This window comes from Eucyclogobius newberryi, unplaced genomic scaffold (assembly GCF_026437365.1).
Source record: "Eucyclogobius newberryi isolate DKJ021-1_F unplaced genomic scaffold, fEucNew1.0.hap1 SCAF_5, whole genome shotgun sequence".
Classification (NCBI taxonomy): Eukaryota; Metazoa; Chordata; class Actinopteri; order Gobiiformes; family Gobiidae; genus Eucyclogobius; species Eucyclogobius newberryi.
In genome coordinates this window covers 40,969,771-40,996,880 of record NW_027316167.1, presented here as the reverse complement: position 1 = coordinate 40,996,880, position 27,110 = coordinate 40,969,771, and the positions used below count along the sequence as shown (strand labels likewise).

The window sequence follows — 27,110 nt, the reverse complement described above, 5'->3', positions numbered from 1 at the left end:
CTAAACACAGTAGCACTTGAACATCAGGTATGTTTTTGTTCTGAAACATAATATTCCATCTGACTTAAATATTCTTCTTTCTGAAAACTTTGTGCATTTTGAAGTTTTTATGAGAGTGACCCCCCCAGAGTGACCCCCAAATTCACCCCCAGAGTGACCCCCCCAGAGTGACCCCCAGAGCGACCCCCAGAGTGACCCCCAAAGTCACCCCCAGAGTGACCCCCAGAGCGACCCCCAGAGCGACCCCCAGAGTGACCCCCTAGAGTGACCCCCAAAGTCACCCCCAGAGTGACCCCCCCAGAGTGACCCCAGAGTGACCCCCAGAGTGACCCCCAGAGCGACCCCCAGAGTGACCCCCAGAGCGACCCCCAGAGTGACCCCCAGAGTCACCCCCAGAGTGACCCCCCAGAGTGACCCCCAAAGTCACTCCCAGAGTGACCCCCCCAGAGTGACCCCCAGAGCGACCCCCCAGAGTCACCCCCAGAGTGACCCCCCAGAGTGACCCCCAAAGTCACCCCCCAGAGCGATCCCCCAGAGTGACCCCCCCAGAGTGACCCCCAGAGCGATCCCCCAGAGTGACCCCCCAGAGTGACCCCCCCAGAGTGACCCCCAGAGCGATCCCCCAGAGTGACCCCCAGAGTGACCCCCCCAGAGTGACCCCCAGAGCGACCCCCCAGAGCGACCCCCAGAGTGACCCCCAGAGTGACCCCCAGAGTGACCCCCCCAGAGTGACCCCCAGAGCGATCCCCCAGAGTGACCCCCCAGAGTGACCCCCAGAGTGACCCCCCCAGAGTGACCCCCAGAGCGACCCCCCAGAGTGACCCCCAGAGTGACCCCCCATATTTGTTTCTGATTGGATCCACACGTGGATCTGGAGCGGCGCTCGCGGTGTGTTCACACAAAGTTGGCGTTTTGGTTCGTTTGGATGCTTCATCTTTGGCTCCGCCCAAACCACAATCCTGCCTTGTGATTGGTCCAAAAAGATGGATTCTCAGGAGTAAATGAAAGAATTCCTCTTGCTGTTACAGAGGATTCACCCTCAGACTTCTCATGGGAGAGTTTGGCATCTTTACAAGAACATTTGGTGAAATGTGCTAAATTAGATCATCACATTTCAACTCATCGTCGCCTCTTTTGTTTTTATTAAAGCTCATGTGTCCAGGCCTGGAACAGCTTTATGTGGTGCTTGAGTGGAGCGGGGCCCTCTGACACCAGCGTCGTGGAGGGGACATAAAAAGATAACACTCCCACCAGGCTCTTGTTGAAGCAGATTTACGCGCTCTAATATCTCCTTGTGCTGCAGGGGCCCGCTGCTTCACAACTGATGATAAAAGCTGTGAGGGGCCCGAGCAGACAGCGCCACAAAGGAATCACGTCAGAGTTAGCGCTCCACTGGGGTACCAAGCTGATACCGGGGCCGATACCAGGGGCGATACCAGGGCTGGTGCCAGGGCCGATACCAGGGGCGATGCCAGGGCCGGTGCCAGGGCCGATACCAGGGGCGATACCGGGGCCGATTCCAGGGGCGATAACAGGGCCGGTGCCAGGGCCGGTGCCAGGGGCGATGCCAGGGCCGATACCAGGGGCGATACCAGGGCCGGTGCCAGGGCCGATACCAGGGCGATGCCAGAGGCGATAACAGGGCCGGTGCCAGGGCCGGTGCCAGGGCGATGCCAGGGCCGGTGCCAGGGCCAGTGCCAGGGCCAATACCAGAGCCAGTGCCAGGGCCGATACCAGGGCGATGCCAGAGGTGATACCAGGGGCGATACCAGGGCTGGTGCCAGGGCCGATACCAGGGCCGATACCAGGGGCGATGCCAGGGCCGGTGCCAGGGCCGATACCGGGGCCGATTCCAGGGGCGATAACAGGGCCGGTGCCAGGGCCGGTGCCAGGGGCGATGCCAGGGCCGATACCAGGGGCGATACCAGGGCCGGTGCCAGGGCCGATACCAGGGCGATGCCAGAGGCGATAACAGGGCCGGTGCCAGGGCCGGTGCCAGGGCCGGTGCCAGGGCCGGTGCCAGGGCCAGTGCCAGGGCCAATACCAGAGCCAGTGCCAGGGCCGATACCAGGGCGATGCCAGAGGTGATACCAGGGGCGATACCAGGGCTGGTGCCAGGGCCGATACCAGGGCCGATACCAGGGGCGATGCCAGGGCCGGTGCCAGGGCCGATACCGGGGCCGATTCCAGGGGCGATAACAGGGCCGGTGCCAGGGCCGGTGCCAGGGGCGATGCCAGGGCCGATACCAGGGGCGATACCAGGGCCGGTGCCAGGGCCGATACCAGGGCGATGCCAGAGGCGATAACAGGGCCGGTGCCAGGGCCGGTGCCAGGGCCGGTGCCAGGGCCAGTGCCAGGGCCAATACCAGAGCCAGTGCCAGGGCCGATACCAGGGCGATGCCAGAGGTGATACCAGGGGCGATACCAGGGCTGGTGCCAGGGCCGATACCAGGGGCGATACCAGGGCCGGTGCCAGGGCCGGTGCCAGGGCCGGTGCCAGGGCCGGTGCCAGGGCCAATACCAGGGGCGATACCAGGGCTGGTGCCAGGGCCGATACCAGGGGCGATACCAGGGCCGGTGCCAGGGCCGGTGCCAGGGCCAATACCAGGGGCGATACCAGGGCTGGTGCCAGGGGCGATACCAGGGGCGATACCGGGGCCGATTCCAGGGGCGATAACAGGGCCGGTGCCAGGGCCGGTGCCAGGGGCGATGCCAGGGCCGGTGCCAGGGCCGATACCAGGGGCGATACCAGGGCCGGTGCCAGGGCCGATACCAGGGCGATGCCAGAGGCGATAACAGGGCCGGTGCCAGGGCCGGTGCCAGGGCCAGTGCCAGGGCCGATACCAGGGCCAGTGCCAGGGCCGATACCAGGGCGATGCCAGAGGCGATACCAGGGGCGATACCAGGGCTGGTGCCAGGGCCGATACCAGGGGCGATACCAGGGCCGGTGCCAGGGCCGGTGCCAGGGCCGATACCAGGGGCGATACCAGGGCTGGTGCCAGGGCCGATACCAGGGCGATGCCAGAGGCGATAACAGGGCCGGTGCCAGGGCCGGTGCCAGGGCCAGTGCCAGGGCCGATACCAGGGCGATGCCAGAGGCGATAACAGGGCCGGTGCCAGGGCCGGTGCCAGGGCCGGTGCCAGGGCCAGTGCCAGGGCCGATACCAGAGCCAGTGCCAGGGCCGATACCAGGGCGATGCCAGAGGTGATACCAGGGGCGATACCAGGGCTGGTGCCAGGGCCGATACCAGGGCCGATACCAGGGGCGATGCCAGGGCCGGTGCCAGGGCCGATACCGGGGCCGATTCCAGGGGCGATAACAGGGCCGGTGCCAGGGCCGGTGCCAGGGGCGATGCCAGGGCCGGTGCCAGGGCCGATACCAGGGGCGATACCGGGGCCGATTCCAGGGGCGGTGCTAGGGCCGGTGCCAGGGGCGATACCAGGGCTGGTGCCAGGGCCGATACCAGGGGCGATACCAGGGCCGGTGCCAGGGCCGGTGCCAGGGCCAATACCAGGGGCGATACCAGGGCTGGTGCCAGGGCCGATACCAGGGGCGATACCGGGGCCGATTCCAGGGGCGATAACAGGGCCGGTGCCAGGGCCGGTGCCAGGGGCGATGCCAGGGCCGGTGCCAGGGCCGATACCAGGGGCGATACCAGGGCCGGTGCCAGGGCCGATACCAGGGCGATGCCAGAGGCGATAACAGGGCCGGTGCCAGGGCCGGTGCCAGGGCCAGTGCCAGGGCCGATACCAGGGCCAGTGCCAGGGCCGATACCAGGGCGATGCCAGAGGCGATACCAGGGGCGATACCAGGGCTGGTGCCAGGGCCGATACCAGGGGCGATACCAGGGCCGGTGCCAGGGCCGGTGCCAGGGCCGATACCAGGGGCGATACCAGGACTGGTGCCAGGGCCGATACCAGGGGCGATACCGGGGCCGATTCCAGGGGCGATTCCAGGGCCGGTGCCAGGGCCGATACCAGGGGCGATACCGGGGCCGATTCCAGGGGCGGTGCTAGGGCCGGTGCCAGGGGCGATGCCAGGGCCGGTGCCAGGGCCGATACCAGGGGCGATACCAGGGCCGGTGCCAGGGCCGATACCAGAGGCGATACCAGGGGCGATACCGGGGCGATACCAGGGGCCGATACCAGGGCCGGTATTGGGCCGATACCAGGGCCGATACCAGGCCTCCCAGGAAAGGCCTCTGCCCCCTGAACACGCTGCAGGAGAGGATCATGGGAGCTGGATGGTGACGTGCCAATAAGGAGCAGAGAGTAATGTGTAGGATCGTCAGGGCAACATGAAGCTCCTCCTCTCACTTCTGAACGCTGAGGTGTTAGACTGACATGATGTAAACCTGATCATCACAGACACAAATGTTGAACTTCATCATTGTCTGTTGCACCGGCTCCTCAGACGTCATGGTAACCGTCACCTGACAACAATCACGTCTGGTCCAGGATTTGGGTGATTAAGACATGGGCGAAGTCGATATTATAACTACTATGATATGGGTGTTGCACTTATTATTATCAACTGTGCTCTTAGGGTGGACTATGAGTAACTTGGGGTGATTCTAGAATATTGTGATGTCCAGTTTAGATTTTAAACATGCAAACCATTGGCAGCAGAGCAGTTTGCATGTTTCCAGCTCAGAGTTAGGTTGGTTAATTAACACTAAACAGTAAGAGTAAATCCTCATGATCAGGACAGGTCGTCCCAGCAGTAGTGGTTGGACGGGCGGAGTAATGCTAACATTAGCCTAACCACACCGTGTGTAAAAGCTGAAAGTATACGTCTGGTTTAAAGGACGCATATTGTGCAAAATTGACTTTATTCAGCTTTTAACTGTTTCAACATCAAAAACAAACCAGTTGTTTAGCTTCATTCAAGCTTGTTTAATGAATCCAGAACATGATCTTCTCCCTTTGAGCTCTCACAAACTTTCCGTTTCAAGTTTCCCAGATTTGTGATCTATTTGACTTTTATTTAGCGTCTGCTTTTCAGGGGAGGAGCCTATTCAGAGGGGAGGAGCCTATTCTACATGTTTTTAGTGGCAGAGGAAACTTGTGTTCTTTGCAACTGTGCTTAAATTAGCACGTCGGGGTAAGCTAGCTTTTGTTTACTTCCCCATGGTTATTCCCTCTGCTGCCAATAGATGTTGTGCTAATACCAAATCCAATTGATGGAACGCCTGACCAATTGAAAGTACATGTTCTTCAACATGAGGTACTCACGAGCAGGTTCAAAGGTCAATAACGAGACAAAAGAAGCAGAAGGTTTCCTGTCTGGATTGACCTGGGCTGGGTCTGGACTCACCTGGTCTGGATTGACCTGGGCTGGGTCTGGACTCACCTGGTCTGGATTGACCTGGTCTGGATTGACCTGGGCTGGGTCTGGACTCACCTGGTCTGGATTGACCTGGTCTGGATTGACCTGGGCTGGGTCTGGACTCACCTGGTCTGGATTGACCTGGGCTGGGTCTGGACTCACCTGGTCTGGATTGACCTGGGCTGGGTCTGGACTCACCTGGTCTGGATTGACCTGGTCTGGATTGACCTGGGCTGGGTCTGGACTCACCTGGTCTGGATTGACCTGGGCTGGGTCTGGACTCACCTGGTTTGGATTGACCTGGGCTGGGTCTGGACTCACCTGGTCTGGATTGACCTGGGCTGGGTCTGGACTCACCTGGTCTGGATTGACCTGGGCTGGGCTGGGTCTGGACTCACCTGGTCTGGATTGACCTGGGCTGGGTCTGGACTCACCTGGTCTGGATTGACCTGGGCTGGGTCTGGACTCACCTGGTTTGGATTGACCTGGGCTGGGTCTGGACTCACCTGGTCTGGATTGACCTGGGCTGGGCTGGGTCTGGACTCACCTGGTCTGGATTGACCTGGTCTGGATTGACCTGGGCTGGGTCTGGACTCACCTGGTCTGGATTGACCTGGGCTGGGCTGGGTCTGGACTCACCTGGTCTGGATTGACCTGGTCTGGATTGACCTGGGCTGGGTCTGGACTCACCTGGTCTGGATTGACCTGGGCTGGGTCTGGACTCACCTGGTCTGGATTGACCTGGGCTGGGTCTGGACTCACCTGGTCTGGATTGACCTGGGCTGGGCTGGGTCTGGACTCACCTGGTCTGGATTGACCTGGGCTGGGTCTGGACTCACCTGGTCTGGATTGACCTGGGCTGGGTCTGGACTCACCTGGTCTGGATTGACCTGGGCTGGGTCTGGACTCACCTGGTCTGGATTGACCTGGGCTGGGTCTGGACTCACCTGGTCTGGATTGACCTGGGCTGGGTCTGGACTCACCTGGTTTGGATTGACCTGGGCTGGGTCTGGACTCACCTGGTCTGGATTGACCTGGGCTGGGCTGGGTCTGGACTCACCTGGTCTGGATTGACCTGGGCTGGATTGACCTGGGCTGGGCTGGGTCTGGACTCACCTGGTCTGGATTGACCTGGTCTGGATTGACCTGGGCTGGGTCTGGACTCACCTGGTCTGGATTGACCTGGGCTGGGTCTGGACTCACCTGGTCTGGATTGACCTGGGCTGGGTCTGGACTCACCTGGTCTGGATTGACCTGGGCTGGGCTGGGTCTGGACTCACCTGGTCTGGATTGACCTGGGCTGGGTCTGGACTCACCTGGTCTGGATTGACCTGGGCTGGGTCTGGACTCACCTGGTCTGGATTGACCTGGGCTGGGTCTGGACTCACCTGGTCTGGATTGACCTGGGCTGGGCTGGGTCTGGACTCACCTGGTCTGGATTGACCTGGGCTGGGCTGGGTCTGGACTCACCTGGTCTGGATTGACCTGGTCTGGATTGACCTGGGCTGGGTCTGGACTCACCTGGTCTGGATTGACCTGGGCTGGGCTGGGTCTGGACTCACCTGGTCTGGATTGACCTGGTCTGGATTGACCTGGGCTGGGTCTGGACTCACCTGGTCTGGATTGACCTGGGCTGGGTCTGGACTCACCTGGTCTGGATTGACCTGGGCTGGGTCTGGACTCACCTGGTCTGGATTGACCTGGGCTGGGTCTGGACTCACCTGGTCTGGATTGACCTGGGCTGGGCTGGGTCTGGACTCACCTGGTCTGGATTGACCTGGGCTGGGCTGGGTCTGGACTCACCTGGTCTGGATTGACCTGGGCTGGGCTGGGTCTGGACTCACCTGGCTGCACCGTGAGCTGAGCCTCGTCGCTGGCCTTGGACGCTCCTCCGCTCTCGACCATGCAGCGGTACAGCCCTGCGTCTGAGTCCGAGGCGTTGCTGATGACCAGAGCTCCTGAGGGCAGCTGCACCACTCGGCCGCTCAGCTTCACAGGTTGCCGCTCTTTCTCCCAGCGGCTGAAGGGCACAAGGTCAGAGTTCACCTCGCAGCTCAGGACCACGTTGTCTCCCACACGGACGCTGGTGGCCGTGGGCTGGCTCGCAAACCTGGGCATTCCTGGAACAAGAGAGTACAAAGAGTTAATTACAAAGAACAAGGTTTTACATGAAAGGAGAATATTCACACACGGTGTGAATTGAGTTGGTAGTTTGATCACATACACGTTCTATACTTGTGTCAATGGGCAAACGCCACATACGCATGAGTTTTAAGTTAAATTTATGTGGTTTTATTTTATTTTTGTCTGGCTAAACATGGCTAAAATCCTCATCTTTGGAAACCACCGCTCACCCACTGGTACAAGGCCTTTACTGGACAGGGGGGTGAGGGGCAGGGGGGTGAGGGGCGGGCGGGTGAGGGGCCCCACCATAGACCACTAAAGTGACAAAATATCACTTTAAACTAAAGAGATTACACTTGATGTTTCAGTCGCTTTGAGGTCATTTTATCAGTTTTAATCATAGACTTGAACGTTCTCATTTGTCATTCCTCCTAAACATTGGAGGAGCTTCAGTTGTATCATCTGGACACGCCCTAGTCAAAGAGTGATTCTCAATCTGTGGATGGAGTCTGAAAACTAGGACACTTTATGACAGAGGAGTTAAGGAGGCCACAGAAGAGAACGCTTCTTTAATGAAGGTTTAAGGTTCAATCTTCCAGAAGTGTACAACAACATCCTGAAGCCTTGGGACTGGTCAGGCTGGTGGGCGGGGCTTACTCAGAAGAGGATAAATATCTGAGTTCCACAGAATGAGGGACCACACCCACATGTCATATTATGATCAGATCCAATGTCAGGGCAGAGGAGAGTAACAACCCTCAGGACAACAGTATCACTGCATAAAAACCAAACACATTCTGCAAAAACACTCACACAACACACACAACACACACAACCACACAACCACACACACACACACACACACACACACACACACAACCACACACACACACACACACTCACACACTCACACACTCACACACACACTCACACACACACACAACCACACACACACACACACAACCACACACAACCACACACACAACCACACACAACCACACACACAACCACACACACACACACACACTCACACACTCACACACTCACACACACACACACACACACACACACACACTCACACACAACACTTGATCCTCGTGTTTGGAGCCATCGATTTGAAAGTAACAGTGAAACTTTGCCACAGCCATGAAAATAAGTTAAGAAAGTGCAAATAATAATCTTGGGGTGATTAGAGAGGAAAAGTCTGTTTGAAGGAGGAAAGCAGCCACATGCTGTGTCATTATGAGGAGGGCCTCGAGTGGTCAGGCTGCCTGTGCTGGTTACCGTGGTGATGTGTTGCATGGGCCACGGGAGAAATAATGAATCATAATTTGAGAGAATAAAGACAGCACTGTTGCGTTTGTAAATAAAGTTCTGAAGTGTATTCTTCCAATAACGGGCCAATCAGAACGTGACATTTGAAATCCATCAAAAGCGTCTGTGATTGGCACAAAGTGAGAGGAAAGTCAAGGTTCCAGAGTGTAGCATTAAACTTAGCTTCATAAACGAGGAGGTGCTTTTATGTCAAAACAACCTTTAAAAAGGCATTGGGAAAAAAACAACTAACTTTTTTGCCAAGGGCCCTTAACCAGAAAGTCTCCAAAGCGCCACCTGGAGTAACAAACATGTAACTACAAGTTTCTTCTGTTTTGTGAGGCTAAAATTCAATAAACAGTTTATTGATCGTCTTCAACTTCAGATGTTTTTGGTCTTTGGAATGGGTGAGTCCCTCCCTCTCCCTCTGAATGGGTGAGTAATGGGTGAGTGATGGGTGAGTAATGGGTGAGTGATGGGTGAGTGATGGGTGAGTAATGGGTGAGTGATGGGTGAGTGATGGGTGAGTGATGGGTGAGTAATGGGTGAGTGATGGGTGAGTGATGGGTGAGTGATGGGTGAGTAATGGGTGAGTGATGGGTGAGTGATGGGTGACTAATGGGTGAGTGATGGGTGAGTGATGGGTGAGTGATGGGTGAGTAATGGGTGAGTGATGGGTGAGTGATGGGTGAGTGATGGGTGAGTGATGGGTGAGTGATGGGTGAGTAATGGGTGAGTGATGGGTGAGTGATGGGTGAGTGATGGGTGAGTAATGGGTGAGTGATGGGTGAGTGATGGGTGAGTGATGGGTGAGTGATGGGTGAGTAATGGGTGAGTGATGGGTGAGTGATGGGTGACTAATGGGTGAGTGGTGGGTGAGTAATGGGTGAGAAAACTCATGTAAGAATGACTCCACATCAGTGTTTGGTGCTTTAGAGTCAGTGACATCACTGGGATGTAAACACAAACACACTGGGACCAGAAAGTAGGAACAATATCCAACACAAAGTTTTGGTTTGAGACGAATGTCAAAGTTGTAAACACAATGTTAAAGAATGACAAACTCCCACATCATGAGGACAAACTCCCACATCATGAGGACAAACTCCCACATCATGAGGACAAACTCCCACATCATGAGGACAAACTCCCCCATCATGAGGACAAACTCCCACATCATGAGGACAAACTCCCCCCATCATGAGGACAAACTCCCACATCATGAGGACAAACTCCCCCATCATGAGGACAAACTCCCACATCATGAGGACAAACTCCCACATCATGAGGACAAACTCCCACATCATGAGGACAAACTCCCACATCATGAGGACAAACTCCCGCCATCATGAGGACAAACTCCCGCCATCATGAGGACAAACTCCCACATCATGAGGACAAACTCCCACATCATGAGGACAAACTCCCACATCATGAGGACAAACTCCCGCCATCATGAGGACAAACTCCCGCCATCATGAGGACAAACTCCCACATCATGAGGACAAACTCCCCCATCATGAGGACAAACTCCCCCATCATGAGGACAAACTCCCACATCATGAGGACAAACTCCCACATCATGAGGACAAACTCCCCCCATCATGAGGACAAACTCCCCCCATCATGAGGACAAACTCCCCCCATCATGAGGACAAACTCCCCCCATCATGAGGACAAACTCCCCCATCATGAGGACAAACTCCCGCCATCATGAGGACAAACTCCCCCCATCATGAGGACAGACTCCCCCCATCATGAGGACAAACTCCCCCATCATGAAGACAAACTCCCACATCATGAGGACAAACTCCCCCCATCATGAGGACAAACTCCCCCCATCATGAGGACAAACTCCCACATCATGAGGACAAACTCCCCCATCATGAGGACAAACTCCCCCCATCATGAGGACAAACTCCCCCCATCATGAGGACAAACTCCCACATCATGAGGACAAACTCCCGCCATCATGAGGACAAACTCCCCCCATCATGAGGACAAACTCCCCCCATCATGAGGACAAACTCCCCCCATCATGAGGACAAACTCCCCCATCATGAGGACAAACTCCCCCCATCATGAGGACAAACTCCCCCATCATGAGGACAAACTCCCCCATCATGAGGACAAACTCCCGCCATCATGAGGACAAACTCCCCCCATCATGAGGACAAACTCCCCCATCATGAAGACAAACTCCCACATCATGAGGACAAACTCCCCCCATCATGAGGACAAACTCCCCCCATCATGAGGACAAACTCCCACATCATGAGGACAAACTCCCCCATCATGAGGACAAACTCCCCCCATCATGAGGATAAACTCCCTCCATCATGAGGACAAACTCCCGCCATCATGAGGACAAACTCCCACATCATGAGGACAAACTCCCCCCATCATGAGGACAAACTCCCACATCATGAGGACAAACTCCCGCCATCATGAGGACAAACTCCCCCCATCATGAGGACAAACTCCCCCCATCATGAGGACAAACTCCCCCATCATGAGGACAAACTCCACCATCATGAGGACAAACTCCCACATCATGAGGACAAACTCCACCATCATGAGGACAAACTCCCACATCATGAGGACAAACTCCCCCATCATGAGGACAAACTCCCCCATCATGAGGACAAACTCCCCCATCATGAGGACAAACTCCCCCCATCATGAGGACAAGCTCCCCCATCATGAGGACAAACTCCCCCATCATGAGGACAAACTCCCACATCATGAAGACAAACTCCCACATCATGAGGACAAACTCCCCCCATCATGAGGACAAACTCCCACATCATGAGGACAAACTCCCCCATCATGAGGACAAACTCCCCCCATCATGAGGACAAACTCCCCCCATCATGAGGACAAACTCCCCCATCATGAGGACAAACTCCCACATCATGAGGACAAAATCCCCCCATCATGAGGACAAAATCCCCCCATCATGAGGACAAACTCCCCCCATCATGAGGACACACTGGTATTGACTCTGAGATGTAACAATTTAGAGATGAAATCATCTTGTGGATTATGCACTCCAGACATCCTGCTGAGAGAAGAGGTTCATAAGGTTTAAAAAGCAGGAATGAGTTCAAAAGGCATAGAAAACCCAGCTCCCTCCAGACCCAGCTCCCTCCAGACCCAGACCTCTCCAGACCCAGACCCCTCCAGACCCAGACCTCTCGCCAGACCCAGCTCTCGCCAGACCCAGCTCTCTCCAGACCCAGACCTCTCCAGATCCAGCTCTCTCCAGACCCAGACCTCTCCAGACCCAGCTCTCTCCAGATCCAGACCTCTCCAGACCCAGACCTCTCCAGACCCAGCTCTCTCCAGACCCAGACCCAGCTCTCTCCAGACCCAGACCTCTCCAGATCCAGCTCTCTCCAGACCCCTCCAGACCCAGACCTCTCCAGACCCAGCTCTCTCCAGACCCAGCTCTCTCCAGACCCAGCTCTCTCCAGACCCAGCTCCCTCCAGACCCAGCTCTCTCCAGACCCAGCTCTCTCCAGACCCAGACCTCTCCAGACCCAGACCTCTCCAGACCCAGACCTCTCCAGACCCAGCTCTCTCCAGACCCAGCTCTCTCCAGACCCAGCTCTCTCCAGACCCAGCTCTCCCCAGCTCTCTCCAGACCCAGCTCTCTCCAGACCCAGCTCTCTCCAGACCCAGCTCTCTCCAGACCCAGACCTCTCCAGACCCAGCTCCCTCCAGACCCAGCTCCCTCCAGACCCAGACCTCTCCAGACCCAGCTCTCTCCAGACCCAGCTCCCTCCAGACCCAGACCTCTCCAGACCCAGACCTCTCCAGACCCAGCTCTCGCCAGACCCAGCTCTCTCCAGACCCAGACCTCTCCAGACCCAGCTCTCTCCAGACCCAGCTCTCTCCAGACCCAGCTCTCTCCAGACCCAGCTCTCTCCAGACCCAGACCTCTCCAGACCCAGACCTCTCCAGACCCAGACCTCTCCAGACCCAGACCTCTCCAGACCCAGACCTCTCCAGACCCAGCTCTCTCCAGACCCAGCTCTCTCCAGACCCAGCTCTCCCCAGCTCTCTCCAGACCCAGCTCTCTCCAGACCCAGCTCTCTCCAGACCCAGCTCTCTCCAGACCCAGCTCTCTCCAGACCCAGACCTCTCCAGACCCAGCTCCCTCCAGACCCAGCTCCCTCCAGACCCAGACCTCTCCAGACCCAGCTCTCTCCAGACCCAGACCTCTCCAGACCCAGACCTCTCCAGACCCAGACCTCTCCAGACCCAGCTCTCGCCAGACCCAGCTCTCGCCAGACCCAGACCTCTCCAGACCCAGCTCTCTCCAGACCCAGCTCTCTCCAGACCCAGACCTCTCCAGACCCAGACCTCTCCAGACCCAGCTCTCTCCAGACCCAGCTCTCTCCAGACCCAGACCTCTCCAGACCCAGACCTCTCCAGACCCAGACCTCTCCAGACCCAGCTCTCTCCAGACCCAGACCTCTCCAGACCCAGACCTCTCCAGACCCAGACCTCTCCAGACCCAGACCTCTCCAGACCCAGCTCTCTCCAGACCCAGACCTCTCCAGACCCAGACCTCTCCAGACCCAGACCTCTCCAGACCCAGACCTCTCCAGACCCAGACCTCTCCAGACCCAGCTCTCTCCAGACCCAGCTCTCTCCAGACCCAGACCTCTCCAGACCCAGACCTCTCCAGACCCAGACCTCTCCAGACCCAGACCTCTCCAGACCCAGACCTCTCCAGACCCAGACCTCTCCAGACCCAGCTCTCTCACTGACAGTGATGGCGCTCCCCTGGGCCGGGGCCAAAGCACTCGGCTCCTGGACCATATCTGCACAATGGCTCCTCTAATATGGGCTAAGCTGATGGCTCGTCGATAGCTTTCATATGGAAGCCGCCAATCATCGCTGTATAATCACACTGAGGAAAGGCGCGGCTTATCCCACAGATTAGAGCCAGACGGCAGCCATGTTGGATCCAATTGCAGATTAACAGACAGGAAAACATTTGCACTGCTAGAGGATGGTTTTAGAGGTTCTATATTGTGTATTATATCTGCTTTTGACAACAAACACAGTTGGTCTTTAAAAATGAGGCAGAATAATGGTTTTAGCATGTTTTGAGCTAGATTTGGACACATTTAAGTGTGTTTAGCACACTATTTCCCCCTCGGCTTTGAATGGCTTTCTGAATTTCTCTAATGGAAATACTAAGACATTGATTAGATTCAATTTGCAAATACAAGAAAAAACATTCCAAATTTGACTGCAAAAGTTGGAGCTCTCGCCTCACAATCAGGAGATCCGGATCTCTCTGGAGTCTGCATGTTCTCCCTGTGTTACCATGGGTTCTCTCAGCTTCCTCCCACTGTCCAAACACATGTGTGGGGTCCATTGGCAACTGTAAATGGCCCCCAGTGAATGAATGTGAGAGTGAGTGTCTCTGTCACTGAATGCAGCGATGTGATTGGCCGCTTCCTGCTGCAGTGCACACACACCGCCACTTGTGCTGCTGTTCCTCTCGTTGCTCTAATGAGTGGAATAGTTAAGTATCAGCTCTGCTCCTTTTACAGTCGTTATGACTGTTGAAGCGTTCTCCAGCCGCGCTGCCATCTGACCAGTGTGAGGGTCAGGACACAGATGACCGGGTCATTGTGGGCCGTGTTGAGGCTCGTGATGTACATGAGCACTTTGCAGGCACGTCTTCATTCACTTCCTGGTTCCTCCATGAACATGAGTCAGGCTGTTCAGAGCGTGAGACGAGAGAAGGGAACACGCAAACTCAGAATATGTTTTAATTCAATGAGTCCGGAACCATTTTCTATTTCCACACAGCAGCAGCAGCAGCAGCAGGATGATGAGTCTAATGTCTCATGTCAAATACCAACATTTAGATAATACAGTGAGTTTAACATTGAAATATTGAATATATTGTTTAGAGTAAAATAAAGAGGAATACGGTGATATTTCTGATACATTTAAATGATTAATAATTGTGAGAGTAGTGAGGTTTAATTCATAATAAAACCTCCACTAATACTTTTAAAGATATGTTTTCTGGATGGAAGGTGAAATGTCCCGACTTCTAAAACGTGTACAGACATTCACTTATATAATAGAACTACTTACTATATCTTTTATGATAAAAAGAGGATTAGCATATGTGGGCTACAAAGACCGTGCTGCTTCTGCTCAGGAGGTGTAGAACAGCAGAAGTGCATTAGCATTTAGCACGTTCAGGGCTAGACCGAGGCGCTCGTAATCCCATCGATCCACATTAATCACACAGCGAGCCAAAATGGGCTGTTCTGGCTCCGGCTCGGCTCCTGAATCGAACACACAGCCCAGTAATGCCAATCTGGACACTTTTGACCTGAGCGAGCCGGGCTGAGCGATCCACGCCTGCACCGGAGCGACCGCGCGGCGCTTCCGCTCAATCAAACCTACTGCAAATCATTCAAACGGTTAAAGGAGACGCTCAACATTTAGCTTTCCATTTTCAAAAGGAAATAGAGAGAATGAAATGCAGGGTCAATAATGGTTTGCATCTCGTTTCCGACTGTAAACATCCTGCACAAAATACACACGAGTCGCTTTTTGAATCCTCAGTAAAATCACATGGTTCAGACTTCGAATGCCTTAAACCAGGGGGTCCAAACTTTTTTTTCACTGAGGGCCGCATTTTGAAACTTATATGGAGCAGAGGGCCACAAACAAGCCGACACTGTCAAATTTGTGAGTGAATCATTAGAAATTTCGCATTTGACATTGTTTGGATGCACCTCCACTCCTTTTATAAGACTTGGAACATTCATATCAGGTTGTTATAACATCAAAATGCTTGAATTTTTCAAGAAGCCTGAGGGCCAACAATAATTGGTCTGAGGGCCGCATTTTGCCCCCGGGCCGTAGTTTGGACATGCCTGCCTTAAACAAATAAATCCTGATGCACAATAACACCTGAATACACAAACACAATAACACACAAACACAATAACATACTAACACAATAACACACAAACACAATAACACACAAACACAATAACATACTAACACAATAACACACAAACAAAATAACACACAAACACAATAACACACAAACACAATAACACACAAACACAATAACACACAAACACAATAACACACAAACACAATAACACACAAACACAATAACACACTAACACAATAACACACAAACACAATAACATACTAACACAATAACACACAAACACAATAACACACAAACACAATAACACACAAACACAATAACACACAAACACAATAACACACAAACACAATAACACACAAACACAATAACATACTAACACAATAACACACAAACACAATAACACACAAACACAATAACACACTAACACAATAACACACAAACACAATAACACACAAACACAATAACACACAAACAAAATAACACACAAACACAATAACACACAAACACAATAACACACTAACACAATAACACACTAACAAAATAACACACAAACACAATAACACACTAACAAAATAACACACAAACAAAATAACACAAACACAATAACACACTAACACAATAACACACAAACAAAATAACACAAACACAATAACACAATAACACACAAACACAATAACACACTAACACAATAACACACAAACAAAATAACACACAAACACAATAACACACTAACACAATAACACACAAACATAATAACACACAAACACAATAACACACAAACACAATAACACACTAACACCTAAATACACAAACACAATAACACACTAACACAATAACACACTAACACAATAACACACAAACACAATAACACACTAACACAATCCTTATTTTATGCTAATACCACTCTTCAAATGGAACAACACTGAAGAAAACTCTGCAGAAACATCTCCTGCAGTTGAAGTGAACGTCCCTGGTTACCGTACGTAGCAACAATCTTCCCCTAATGAGCGCTAATGAAGCAGAGACATCCATCGTTTGTGACAGATTAAACGACAAGAGACGGCTGTCGGAGAGATCTCCAGACTGCCCCGCCCATGAGCAACACACAGTGGAATACACACAGCCCGCGCGCACGCACGGCACACAACACACAAACAAAGCCAGAGCACGCGCACACGCACACGCACACGCACACGCACACGCACACGCACACGCACACGCACACGCACACGCACACACGCACACGCACACGCACACGCACACACACACGCACACGCACACGCACACGCACACGCGAGCGCGCACTCACACACAATGGGTTCTACTAGTCTTAATTAAAATCAGGTCTGGAATAGCAATCAGCAGCTAATAGAATATGTAGAGGCTGGAGCATCTCCCTCAGGACGCCGCTCCGCTCACACGGCTGGCTCCGCCCACACGGCTGGCTCCGCCCACACGGCTGGCTCCGCCTTTTCATCCACAAATACAAATGTGCTATGATGGAACGCTGAAGACAGATGCGTCTCGTGTTGCGTTCTGAACGTTATGAACAGTTATGGTGAGGCTGACATTAATGTAGAAAAGTGTTCTGTACAGTGAACCCTCGTTTATCGCGGGGGTCACGTTCCAAGAAGAACCCGCGGGAGGCGAAATCCGTGAAGTGAACCTTTATTTTTTTACAGTTATTATAGAATGAAATACTCCATAAAACATTGAAGGAACAAAACCTTTTTACCCAAGCATTTGTTTAACAAATAAAAGTACTGTATAAACGTTTGTTGTTGTTTTAAGTTGAACTTTTTCTGCGATAGTTTCGTCTTCCTCCGCCTTTTGGGCCCGACCTAAGTGCCTTTTGTTAGTTTAAGTTTCACTTCTCATGCCTGACAGCTAGGGGGCGATACTGTTCTGTTTACCTGGATTACGTGTCTGGGTGGGACCGAGGGAGACGTTGTTGTGTTGCTAACGTAAACCTGGTGTTCGCTAAATAAATGAACCAAACCTAAAGACTAGGTCGGTGCAGAACGTTTTGTCGACATTGTGTGTGTCAATAACGGTGTAACTTTATTGACACGAGCATCCGACCCGAGCATCCGACCCGAGCATCTGACCCGAGCATCCGACCCGAGCATCTGACCCGAGCATCTGACCCGAGCAACTGACCCGAGCATCTGACCCGAGCATCCGACCCGAGCAACTGACCCGAGCATCTGACCCGAGCATCCGACCCGAGCATCCGACCCGAGCATCTGACCCGAGCATCTGACCCGAGCATCTGACCCGAGCATCCGACCCGAGCATCCGACCCGAGCATCCGACCCCAGCAACTGACCCGAGCATCTGACCCGAGCATCTGACCTTCTACTAAAGCCTCAGACAGTCACATGACATAAATGAGCCCCTTTCACTTTAGAACGCTCCAGAAAAGCACCGATAACGGCTCTAAAGATAATCACTATAATCAAGAGCAAAAAGACCTTGTGCTTTGGACGATGTGATGCGAGAGCGCGAACGCAGCCCACACACGGGACACGTTCAGCAGGTCTGCAGCGCTCTGTTCAGCAGCAGGTCTGCAGCGCTCTGTTCAGCAGCAGGTCTGCAGCGCTCTGTTCAGCAGGTCTGCAGCGCTCTGTTCAGCAGGTCTGCAGCGCTCTGTTCAGCAGGGGCCGGTGCAGGGCCGGATCAAGAGTTTGAGGGGCCTGAGGTAATGAGCTTAAACCAATGTTATTTCCTCTTTCATGAGTTTGAGTCGTCCTGCATTATTGTTCCATCTTGTATTGTAACATGTTTATTCTGGTGGTTTATGAGGTCCATATGCACAACACGCACTAGATTAGTCTGTTAGTCTATATTTGTTGTATATTTAGATGTTCAAAACTTATCTTTAACCAAATAAAGATTGAAATGTGCAGACTTAAAGCAGTTATGAATAAAGTGTAAGGTCCAGTTAATGCTTACAATCATATCATTATTTTAATCGACTATGGAATGGTTTGGAAGATCTTTTTTTTTCAGAATTTAAATTTTTACATTTTTTTCGACTCCGGAAAAAATGTTTAAATTGTTTTTACTCTGAAATTAATTTCAAAATTCAGCCACTAAAACAATTCAAACATGTTTATTTCTTTGTTAAATTCAAAAGCTAAATTATGAAAAGTATCATCTTCCATGGACCAGTCCCCATTTATTCTCAGTAACCATGGCAACCCTATGTTTGAGCATCATTTAAAGGCAAAATGTGTGTTTTCTGATGAAGGGCCCACCACCCGCTCGTCTCCATGGAGATGTTGTTTCAGGGTACAACATTAGTGAGTTACACAAGCTCATTATGTAGCAATACAAACACCTGTAGCTTCTGCGTGAGAGACACTTAAGACGCCGCACTGTGGAACATTTCAGGCCACGCCTTGTGACTGTAGAACCGCCCACAGACACGCCCTCCCTTCAGCTCTGTAAACGTTGGAGCGAGTTCCGGTGAATCCCCTGAACACAGCGTCTCGACTTCAGAGCGTTCCGGAGCGCAGCCTTTGAAGACCTACTACAACATAAATGAGCATTAATCCCCTGATAGAAGGTTCCAGAGCAGCGGGGGAGGAGCCTATGGGCTGATACATTAAAGAGCATCACGCCGAGCTGCTCACTCATGACCACATACTAAAGACGCAATTAAAACGCACTATTGATCCTCCCAGACTCAAATATTGAATACAACACAAAACTTTGATCTCAACAGGTTTGTTAGCCATTAGCCGATGGGGCGAGAATGCTAAGTAGTTATAATCTAGTATTTCTGTTCTGCCATAAAGTGGTGCTGATGTGTTCATTTGGCTGACACGAGACAGTGTATAATGGTAATGTCTAATAATGCGGTGCTACAATGGTCCTACAGGCGTCCAGCACGTGCAGTACAAATGTGGACTAATGAGAGCCAACTTATGTTCATGTGTGGATTAGGACGACATCATGCCAGGAGCAGCGTCATGGAGGCCACGGTGATGAAGATGCACCGTATTATGCAGATGACTGTGAGTGGCAAAACTGTATGACTCTGTGTGAGGGTCAAAGGTCATGAGAAGTTCTCCTTCAAAACACATCGATACTGTGAAAGTCCAATAACAAATATGAACAACTCCAGAAAATCCACTAAACAGAATTATAAAGTGGGATTTACCAACAGCACCAGGACTTAAAGAGTCTGAAAGCTTCTGTTCTCCCTCATGTTCTGCAGAAGGTGACTCTACCAAACCAGGTATTATTTCACATATAAACGCCTGAAGATGATAATTAATACTCATTAAATACTATGTAAGCAAAGCAATAACATTTTCACGAGGGCAGCAGGTGACGGACCATGTTATAGTGAACCTTTAAGTGGTATTTGGTTTATATGTGACTTTTTTGGTACTACACTATGTTAACTATTATTGAGAACCATAAAACACATTATTAATCCAGAGCGCCACAAGCTGGCGAGAGGCCTAATAGTTCCGTAAAGCCGTGCGAAGCACGTAGTGCGCACGAAATCGAGCGTGAAGCGCTCGGCCACTTCCAAACACTCACTAACACTCCTCCTCACGCACGCCCCGTGCAGCAGGCTAATTAGTAGTAGGAAAATGGAACATTAGAGTTGTAAACGGGCGAAGCCCGTGCAAAAGTACGCACTCAACGAGCGCTTTACATTTGGATGACGGCCGCGAATCTTGCATGTTCCGTGCATATAAACATGTAATGCAAAAATTGAACATTATTACTGTAAAGAGCTAAAAACACAAAGTGGGCGGAGCTCACTCAAAATTAACGAAAGTACCCGTCAGGGACCCACACCATGAGGTAGGAAAGCGCGAGCGCTTACTATACATTTCTGAAAATGTATAGTTTATGATATTTGAAAAATGAGAAACATTGTTTTCGCATCAGAATATTATTCTTTCTTTCTTTTTCTTTCTTCTCGGGACCAACCCCCCTATTTTTCACCCAGTGAACATTGACAAAAAGTCACCAAAATTTCCAGGCCTCTCTACATTCTGGCTATTTCCCTTTTCTAAAATTCAAAAAATTGGCACGTCAGCGCCCCTAAATGTACCAAAAATGCATTGAGAGATTGGAAATGACCCCAAAAAAAATCTGTTAGAATCATGAAATTTGGCGCAGAGGTAGATGGTGACAAGAGAAGTAAAAAATATTATTACGGCAACGCCGTCCGCCCAACCAAATGTCGGCCATATTGGATCAAAAATTGAGTTTTTCAAAACGTCGTACTTTTACGAACTCCTCTCAGGGCGTTGGCCCTAAAAAGCTGAAATTTGGTGAAAATGCTACTGAGGAGTGGGACATCAAAATGACATTGACCCTGTCACGGTCTCTGTGCGGCGAAGCCACAAACTTTAGCTAGAATTTCAGAGATTTCCCAAATTTAACATTTCTGCCGTTTGCGCAGATAAAGTCTGAATTGCGTCAAATTAGAATCAGTTGTTAAACTCTTTGCCCTAAACCTACTTGAAGTGAAATGAAATAATGTTGAGCTACAGCGCCCCCTACAGATTTTATATGGAGGTTAAATGTTTAGTTTTGCGAAATTTTACGAAATTTGACACACAACTCAATGTTGGCCCCATCAAAAAAGTCAATGAGACCCATGTCATAATTGTTATGGCGTCGCCGTAGCGATGACAGAAACCTCCCATGTTATTCCAATGGGCAAATCACCAGAACATGTTTACACTTTAGACTTTCACAAACTCCTCCCCCTCAGGGCGTTAGCCCTATTAACCTGAAATTTGGTGAGACTCATCTTCAGGACCATCAAAAGTTATCCACATTTTTATTCAAAGAGTCACGGTGTCTGTGCGGCAAAGCTGCACATTTTGCCAAGAATTCAAAATAAAATGTCTTTTTGATGGTAAAACAAAGGGGAGAAGATGTGACAGCGTCACAGATTCAGCTGTAGGCGTAATAAAAGGACAATTGGGGCGCGTTAGCCCTCCTCTTGCGGCGAGGTGAGGGCCGATCATTGCCGCTTGCGGCTATATTTAATATATTATTTTTTATTGGGCTGAACTGCCATATCACTTCCAAGCACTTACTCTGGGGTAAAATATGGCATCAAAAGGTACATAAGCAACCACAAGAACAATATCTGTAACTTAAGCATGTTTTTCGATATCACACATTGGCAGTGGTAAAAGAACTGAACGTGTGATAATAAACCTGCCGCACCTCCGTCCCACACGAGACGTCATGTTTGAAAGGCACCGTCTTGGAGCCGACAGGTTCAGTCTCTACAGACTGACGAGAACGAGCCAGCGATTAATTAACACGTGTGCAACAATCTAATGAACAAGTCAAGGGCCCTTCATCAGGAGCAGAGCCTGGATACAGATGCCACACCGAGGCCACGTCGTCTCCACACATCTGTCTGACACGGAGGGACACCACGGAGGGACGCCACGGAGGGACGCCACGGAGGGACGCCACAGAGGGACGCCACGGAGGGACGCCACAGAGGGACGCCACAGAGGGACGCCACAGAGGGACGCCACGGAGGGACGCCACGGAGGGACGCCACAGAGGGACGCCACGGAGGGACGCCACAGAGGGACGCCACAGAGGGACGCCACGGAGGGACGCCACGGAGGGACGCCACAGAGGGACGCCGGGACGCCACGGAGGGACGCCACGGAGGGACGCCACAGAGGGACGCCACGGAGGGACGACACGGAGAGAGGGACACCACGGAGGGACGCCACGGAGGGACACCACGGAGGGACGCCACAGAGGGACGCCACGGAGGGACGCCACGGAGGGACGCCACGGAGGGACGCCACGGAGGGACGCCACAGAGGGACGCCACGGAGGGACGCCACGGAGGGACACCACGGAGGGACACCACAGAAGGACGCCACAGAGGGACACCACAGAGGGACACCACAGAAGGACGCCACAGAGGGACACCACAGAGGGACGCCACAGAGGGACGCCACGGAGGGACGCCACGGAGGGACGCCACAGAGGGACGCCACGGAGGGACGCCACGGAGGGACGCCACGGAGGGACACCACAGAAGGACGCCACAGAGGGACGCCACAGAGGGACGCCACGGAGGGACGCCACGGAGGGACGCCACGGAGGGACGCCACAGAGGGACGCCACGGAGGGACGCCACAGAGGGACGCCACGGAGGGACGCCACGGAGGGACGCCACGACGCCACAGAGGGACGCCACGGAGGGACGCCACGGAGGGACGCCACGGAGGGACACCACGGAGGGACGCCACGGAGGGACGCCACGGAGGGACGCCACGGAGGGACGCCACGGAGGGACGCCACGGAGGGACACCACAGAAGGACGCCACGGAGGGACACCACGGAGGGACGCCACGGAGGGACGCCACGGAGGGACGCCACAGAGGGACGCCACGGAGGGACGCCACGGAGGGACGCCACGGAGGGACGACACGGAGAGAGGGACACCACGGAGGGACGCCACAGAGGGACGCCACGGAGGGACGCCACGGAGGGACGCCACGGAGGGACGACACGGAGGGACGCCACGGAGGGACGCCACGGAGGGACGCCACGGAGGGACACCACAGAAGGACGCCACGGAGGGACACCACGGAGGGACGCCACGGAGGGACGCCACGGAGGGACGCCACAGAGGGACGCCACGGAGGGACGCCACGGAGGGACGCCACGGAGGGACGACACGGAGAGAGGGACACCACGGAGGGACGCCACAGAGGGACGCCACGGAGGGACGCCACGGAGGGACGCCACGGAGGGACGACACGGAGAGAGGGACACCACGGAGGGACGCCACAGAGGGACGCCACGGAGGGACGCCACGGAGGGACGCCACGGAGGGACGCCACGGAGGGACGCCACGGAGGGACGCCACAGAGGGACGCCACGGAGGGACGCCACGGAGGGACGCCACGGAGGGACACCACAGAAGGACGCCACAGAGGGACACCACAGAGGGACGCCACGGAGGGACGCCACGGAGGGACGCCACAGAGGGACGCCACGGAGGGACGCCACAGAGGGACGCCACGGAGGGACACCACGGAGGGACGCCACGGAGGGACGCCACGGAGGGACGCCACAGAGGGACGCCACGGAGGGACGACACGGAGAGAGGGACACCACGGAGGGACGCCACGGAGGGACACCACGGAGGGACACCACAGAAGGACGCCACAGAGGGACGCCACGGAGGGACGCCAAGGAGGGACGCCACGGAGGGACGCCACGGAGGGACACCACGGAGGGACACCACAGAAGGACGCCACAGAGGGACACCACAGAGGGACGCCACGGAGGGACGCCACGGAGGGACGCCACAGAGGGACGCCACGGAGGGACGCCACGGAGGGACGCCACGGAGGGACGCCACGGAGGGACGCCACAGAGGGACGCCACGGAGGGACGACACGGAGAGAGGGACACCACGGAGGGACGCCACGGAGGGACGCCACGGAGGGACGCCACGGAGGGACGCCACGGAGGGACGCCAAGGAGGGACGCCACGGAGGGACGCCACGGAGGGACGCCACAGAGGGACGCCACGGAGGGACGACACAGAGGGACGCCACGGAGGGACGACACGGAGAGAGGGACACCACGGAGGGACGCCACGGAGGGACGCCACAGAGGGACGCCACGGAGGGACGCCACAGAGGGACGCCACGGAGGGACGCCACGGAGGGACGCCACGGAGGGACGCCACAGAGGGACGCCACAGAGGGACGCCACGGCAGAGGGGCGTCTCGGCAGAGGGACGTCCTGGGGGGCACGATGATGGACCGGAGCAGCTATGGGGCAAGTGTGGACAGAGATGTTCCACAAAGACACAGGTTCAGAAATGCCAGAAGACGACAGGATTGATAGGAGCTGGTTTGATAACTATACGACGTCTTTGAAAGGAAGAAAGACGAGTTTAGAATGGAACAAACTGTCAACAATGTTTTATCTTCAGAATAAAACACTTGCCATGTTTAATGTCACCAGATTCTTCAAGAAGCACAAACATCTCAGCTTAAAGTTAGTTAGCCTTTAGCGCAGATGTCAATTTCACACGCTCATTATGATCTAGATAAAGCACTAATAGATTTTACGTTCAACAATAACTTCTAACGAGGCTTTGGCCTAAATGTGGTCGTTGGGTTGGTACCAGCCCAAACTCTCTGGATTATTTATAAATTGTGTTTTTTGCAGGCTAAAGCTAACAGCTAATGCTAACACGGCCATATGAAAAATACAGCGCACTGGTTCCAGGGGCCCTCACATCCTTCCAGATTAGGCGACTTGCTCAGTGATCGAAAGCCAACGCCTTCATTTTGTGAAATGAATGTTTGAACCGTCGCTGTATTTTGGATGGAATTTAAACAAACACATAATAATATAATAAATCCACATGTTTAATAGCACCAAAGTTAAACTGACATTTACACTTTTCCACACGGTTCGTACGTTGCAGTTTGACCTCTGCGTGGATCTGGGCTGCCCAGGTGCCAGAGGTGAGCCAGGTTCAGCCTCTGCAGCGGCGTCAGTCCCGGGGGAGGGGTTTATTTTTATCTGCTAAAGCGCTCGGGTCTCGAGCAGATGTTGCACCTACGCCGGCCTCGGAAACATTTATGAGGAACAGGATGAGCCGCAGGACACAGCTGCTGTTTACGGCGAGCACGAGCGGCGCCGCCGTGATGATTGTTTCAGACTCATCACCCCAGCGAGCCGGCGTTTGGGAGCCACCGTCAGGAAAAAACAATAGCACAACGTTATACGAGGCGCAGCAGTGTGGAGATGTCATAAAAGCTGCCGTTTCATCCTCGTAAAAGTCGAACAGAATCAATTCCTGGTTTGGTGGTGGTTGATGCAGAAACAGCTGTTGATGCTCAGAAGAGGCTGTAATATTAACACGTGACACATGTTATTATTAAGGTCTTTCTCAGATGGAGTGAATCCCTTTTTCCCTCTTCTTATGGATTGTTTTGTATTCTAATGCGCAGGAATCTGAAATGTCAGCACGGTCTTAGTTTAGTCCTGGTTTATCTGGGTTTAGTCCTGGTTTATCTGGGTTTAGTCCTGGTTTATCTGGGTTTAAATAAAGCCACACCTACTAATGCTGATGTCTCTGTGACGCTGATGAAGACATGTCCAGGTCCAAAAGCGTCCCAGAAGACAGAGACATGACAGGTTTCACTTACAGATGCTCTTATAACCAGAGGGTTGACGGTTCAGTTCCCGCTCGTGGGTTTAAGGCCCTGAAGGTTTGGATTTTTTTCCCTTAATAATAAAAACCTTCATTTGTGTCTTTGACTAAATCAGTTTCATTTTAAGTGTGACAAATATGAAAACAACAGGAAATACTTTACGGAAAGGTACGAGTAAACAGCAGCTTTCGCATTCGACGGTAAAGGGGAAAGAGTAAAGGGTAAAAGGGTAAAGAGTAAAGAGTAAAAGGGTAAAGGGTAAAAGGGTAAAGGGTAAAAGGGTAAAAGGGTAAAGAGTAAAGAGTAAAGAGTAAAAGGGTAAAGGGTAAAAGGGTAAAGGGTAAAGGGTAAAAGGGTAAAGGGTAAAAGGGTAAAATGGTAAAAGGGTAAAGGGTAAAAGGGTAAAGGGTAAAGGGTAAAAGGGTAAAGGGTAAAGGTTAAAATGGTAAAAGGGTAAAGGGTAAAATGGTAAAAGGGTAAAGGGTAAAGGTTAAAATGGTAAAAGGGTAAAGGGTAAAATGGTAAAAGGGTAAAGGGTAAAGGGTAAAATGGTAAAAGGGTAAAGGGTAAAGGGTAAAATGGTAAAAGGGTAAAAGGGTAAAGGGTAAAATGGTAAAAGGGTAAAGGGTAAAAGGGTAAAGGGTAAAATGGTAAAAGGGTAAAGGGTAAAAGGGTAAAGGGTAAAATGGTAAAGGGTAAAATGGTAAAGGGTAAAGGGTAAAATGGTAAAAGGGTAAAGGGTAAAAGGGTAAAGGGTAAAATGGTAAAAGGGTAAAGGGTAAAATGGTAAAAGGGTAAAGGGTAAAAGGGTAAAGGGTAAAGGGTAAAATGGTAAAATGGTAAAAGGGTAAAGGGTAAAAGGGTAAAGGGTAAAAGGGTAAAGGGTAAAATGGTAAAAGGGTAAAGGGTAAAGGGTAAAATGGTAAAAGGGTAAAGGGTAAAAGGGTAAAAGGGTAAAGGGTAAAAGGGTAAAAGGGTAAAGGGTAAAGGGGTAAAGGAGTAAAAGGGTAAACAGCCCTGCTCTGTTAGAGGCTCCAGAAGAAGACGTCAGGCTGGAGCTGATGGATTGTGTGGGGACGGGACACACTCGGGCTCCTGACACTGAGTACACGGGGAACAGACGAATGGGCCCCGGTCGACATGGCTGGGGCGGTTACCATGGAAACGCCAGCACAGAGCGCGTCCA

General features: G+C 52.8%; 1 protein-coding gene across 7 annotated transcripts in view; it reads right to left on the bottom strand.

Moving 5' to 3' along the window:
* The window catches only part of neo1a (neogenin 1a), a 280,070-nt gene that overhangs the window by 134,795 nt on the left and 118,165 nt on the right, over positions 1 to 27,110 (bottom strand). For all 7 annotated transcript variants that reach the window (XM_072465808.1, XM_072465811.1, XM_072465814.1 and 4 more), the window contains exon 3: positions 7,174 to 7,449. In XM_072465808.1, the coding sequence (XP_072321909.1) occupies positions 7,174 to 7,449 (276 nt within the window). The remainder of the gene's footprint in view (positions 1 to 7,173; positions 7,450 to 27,110) is intronic.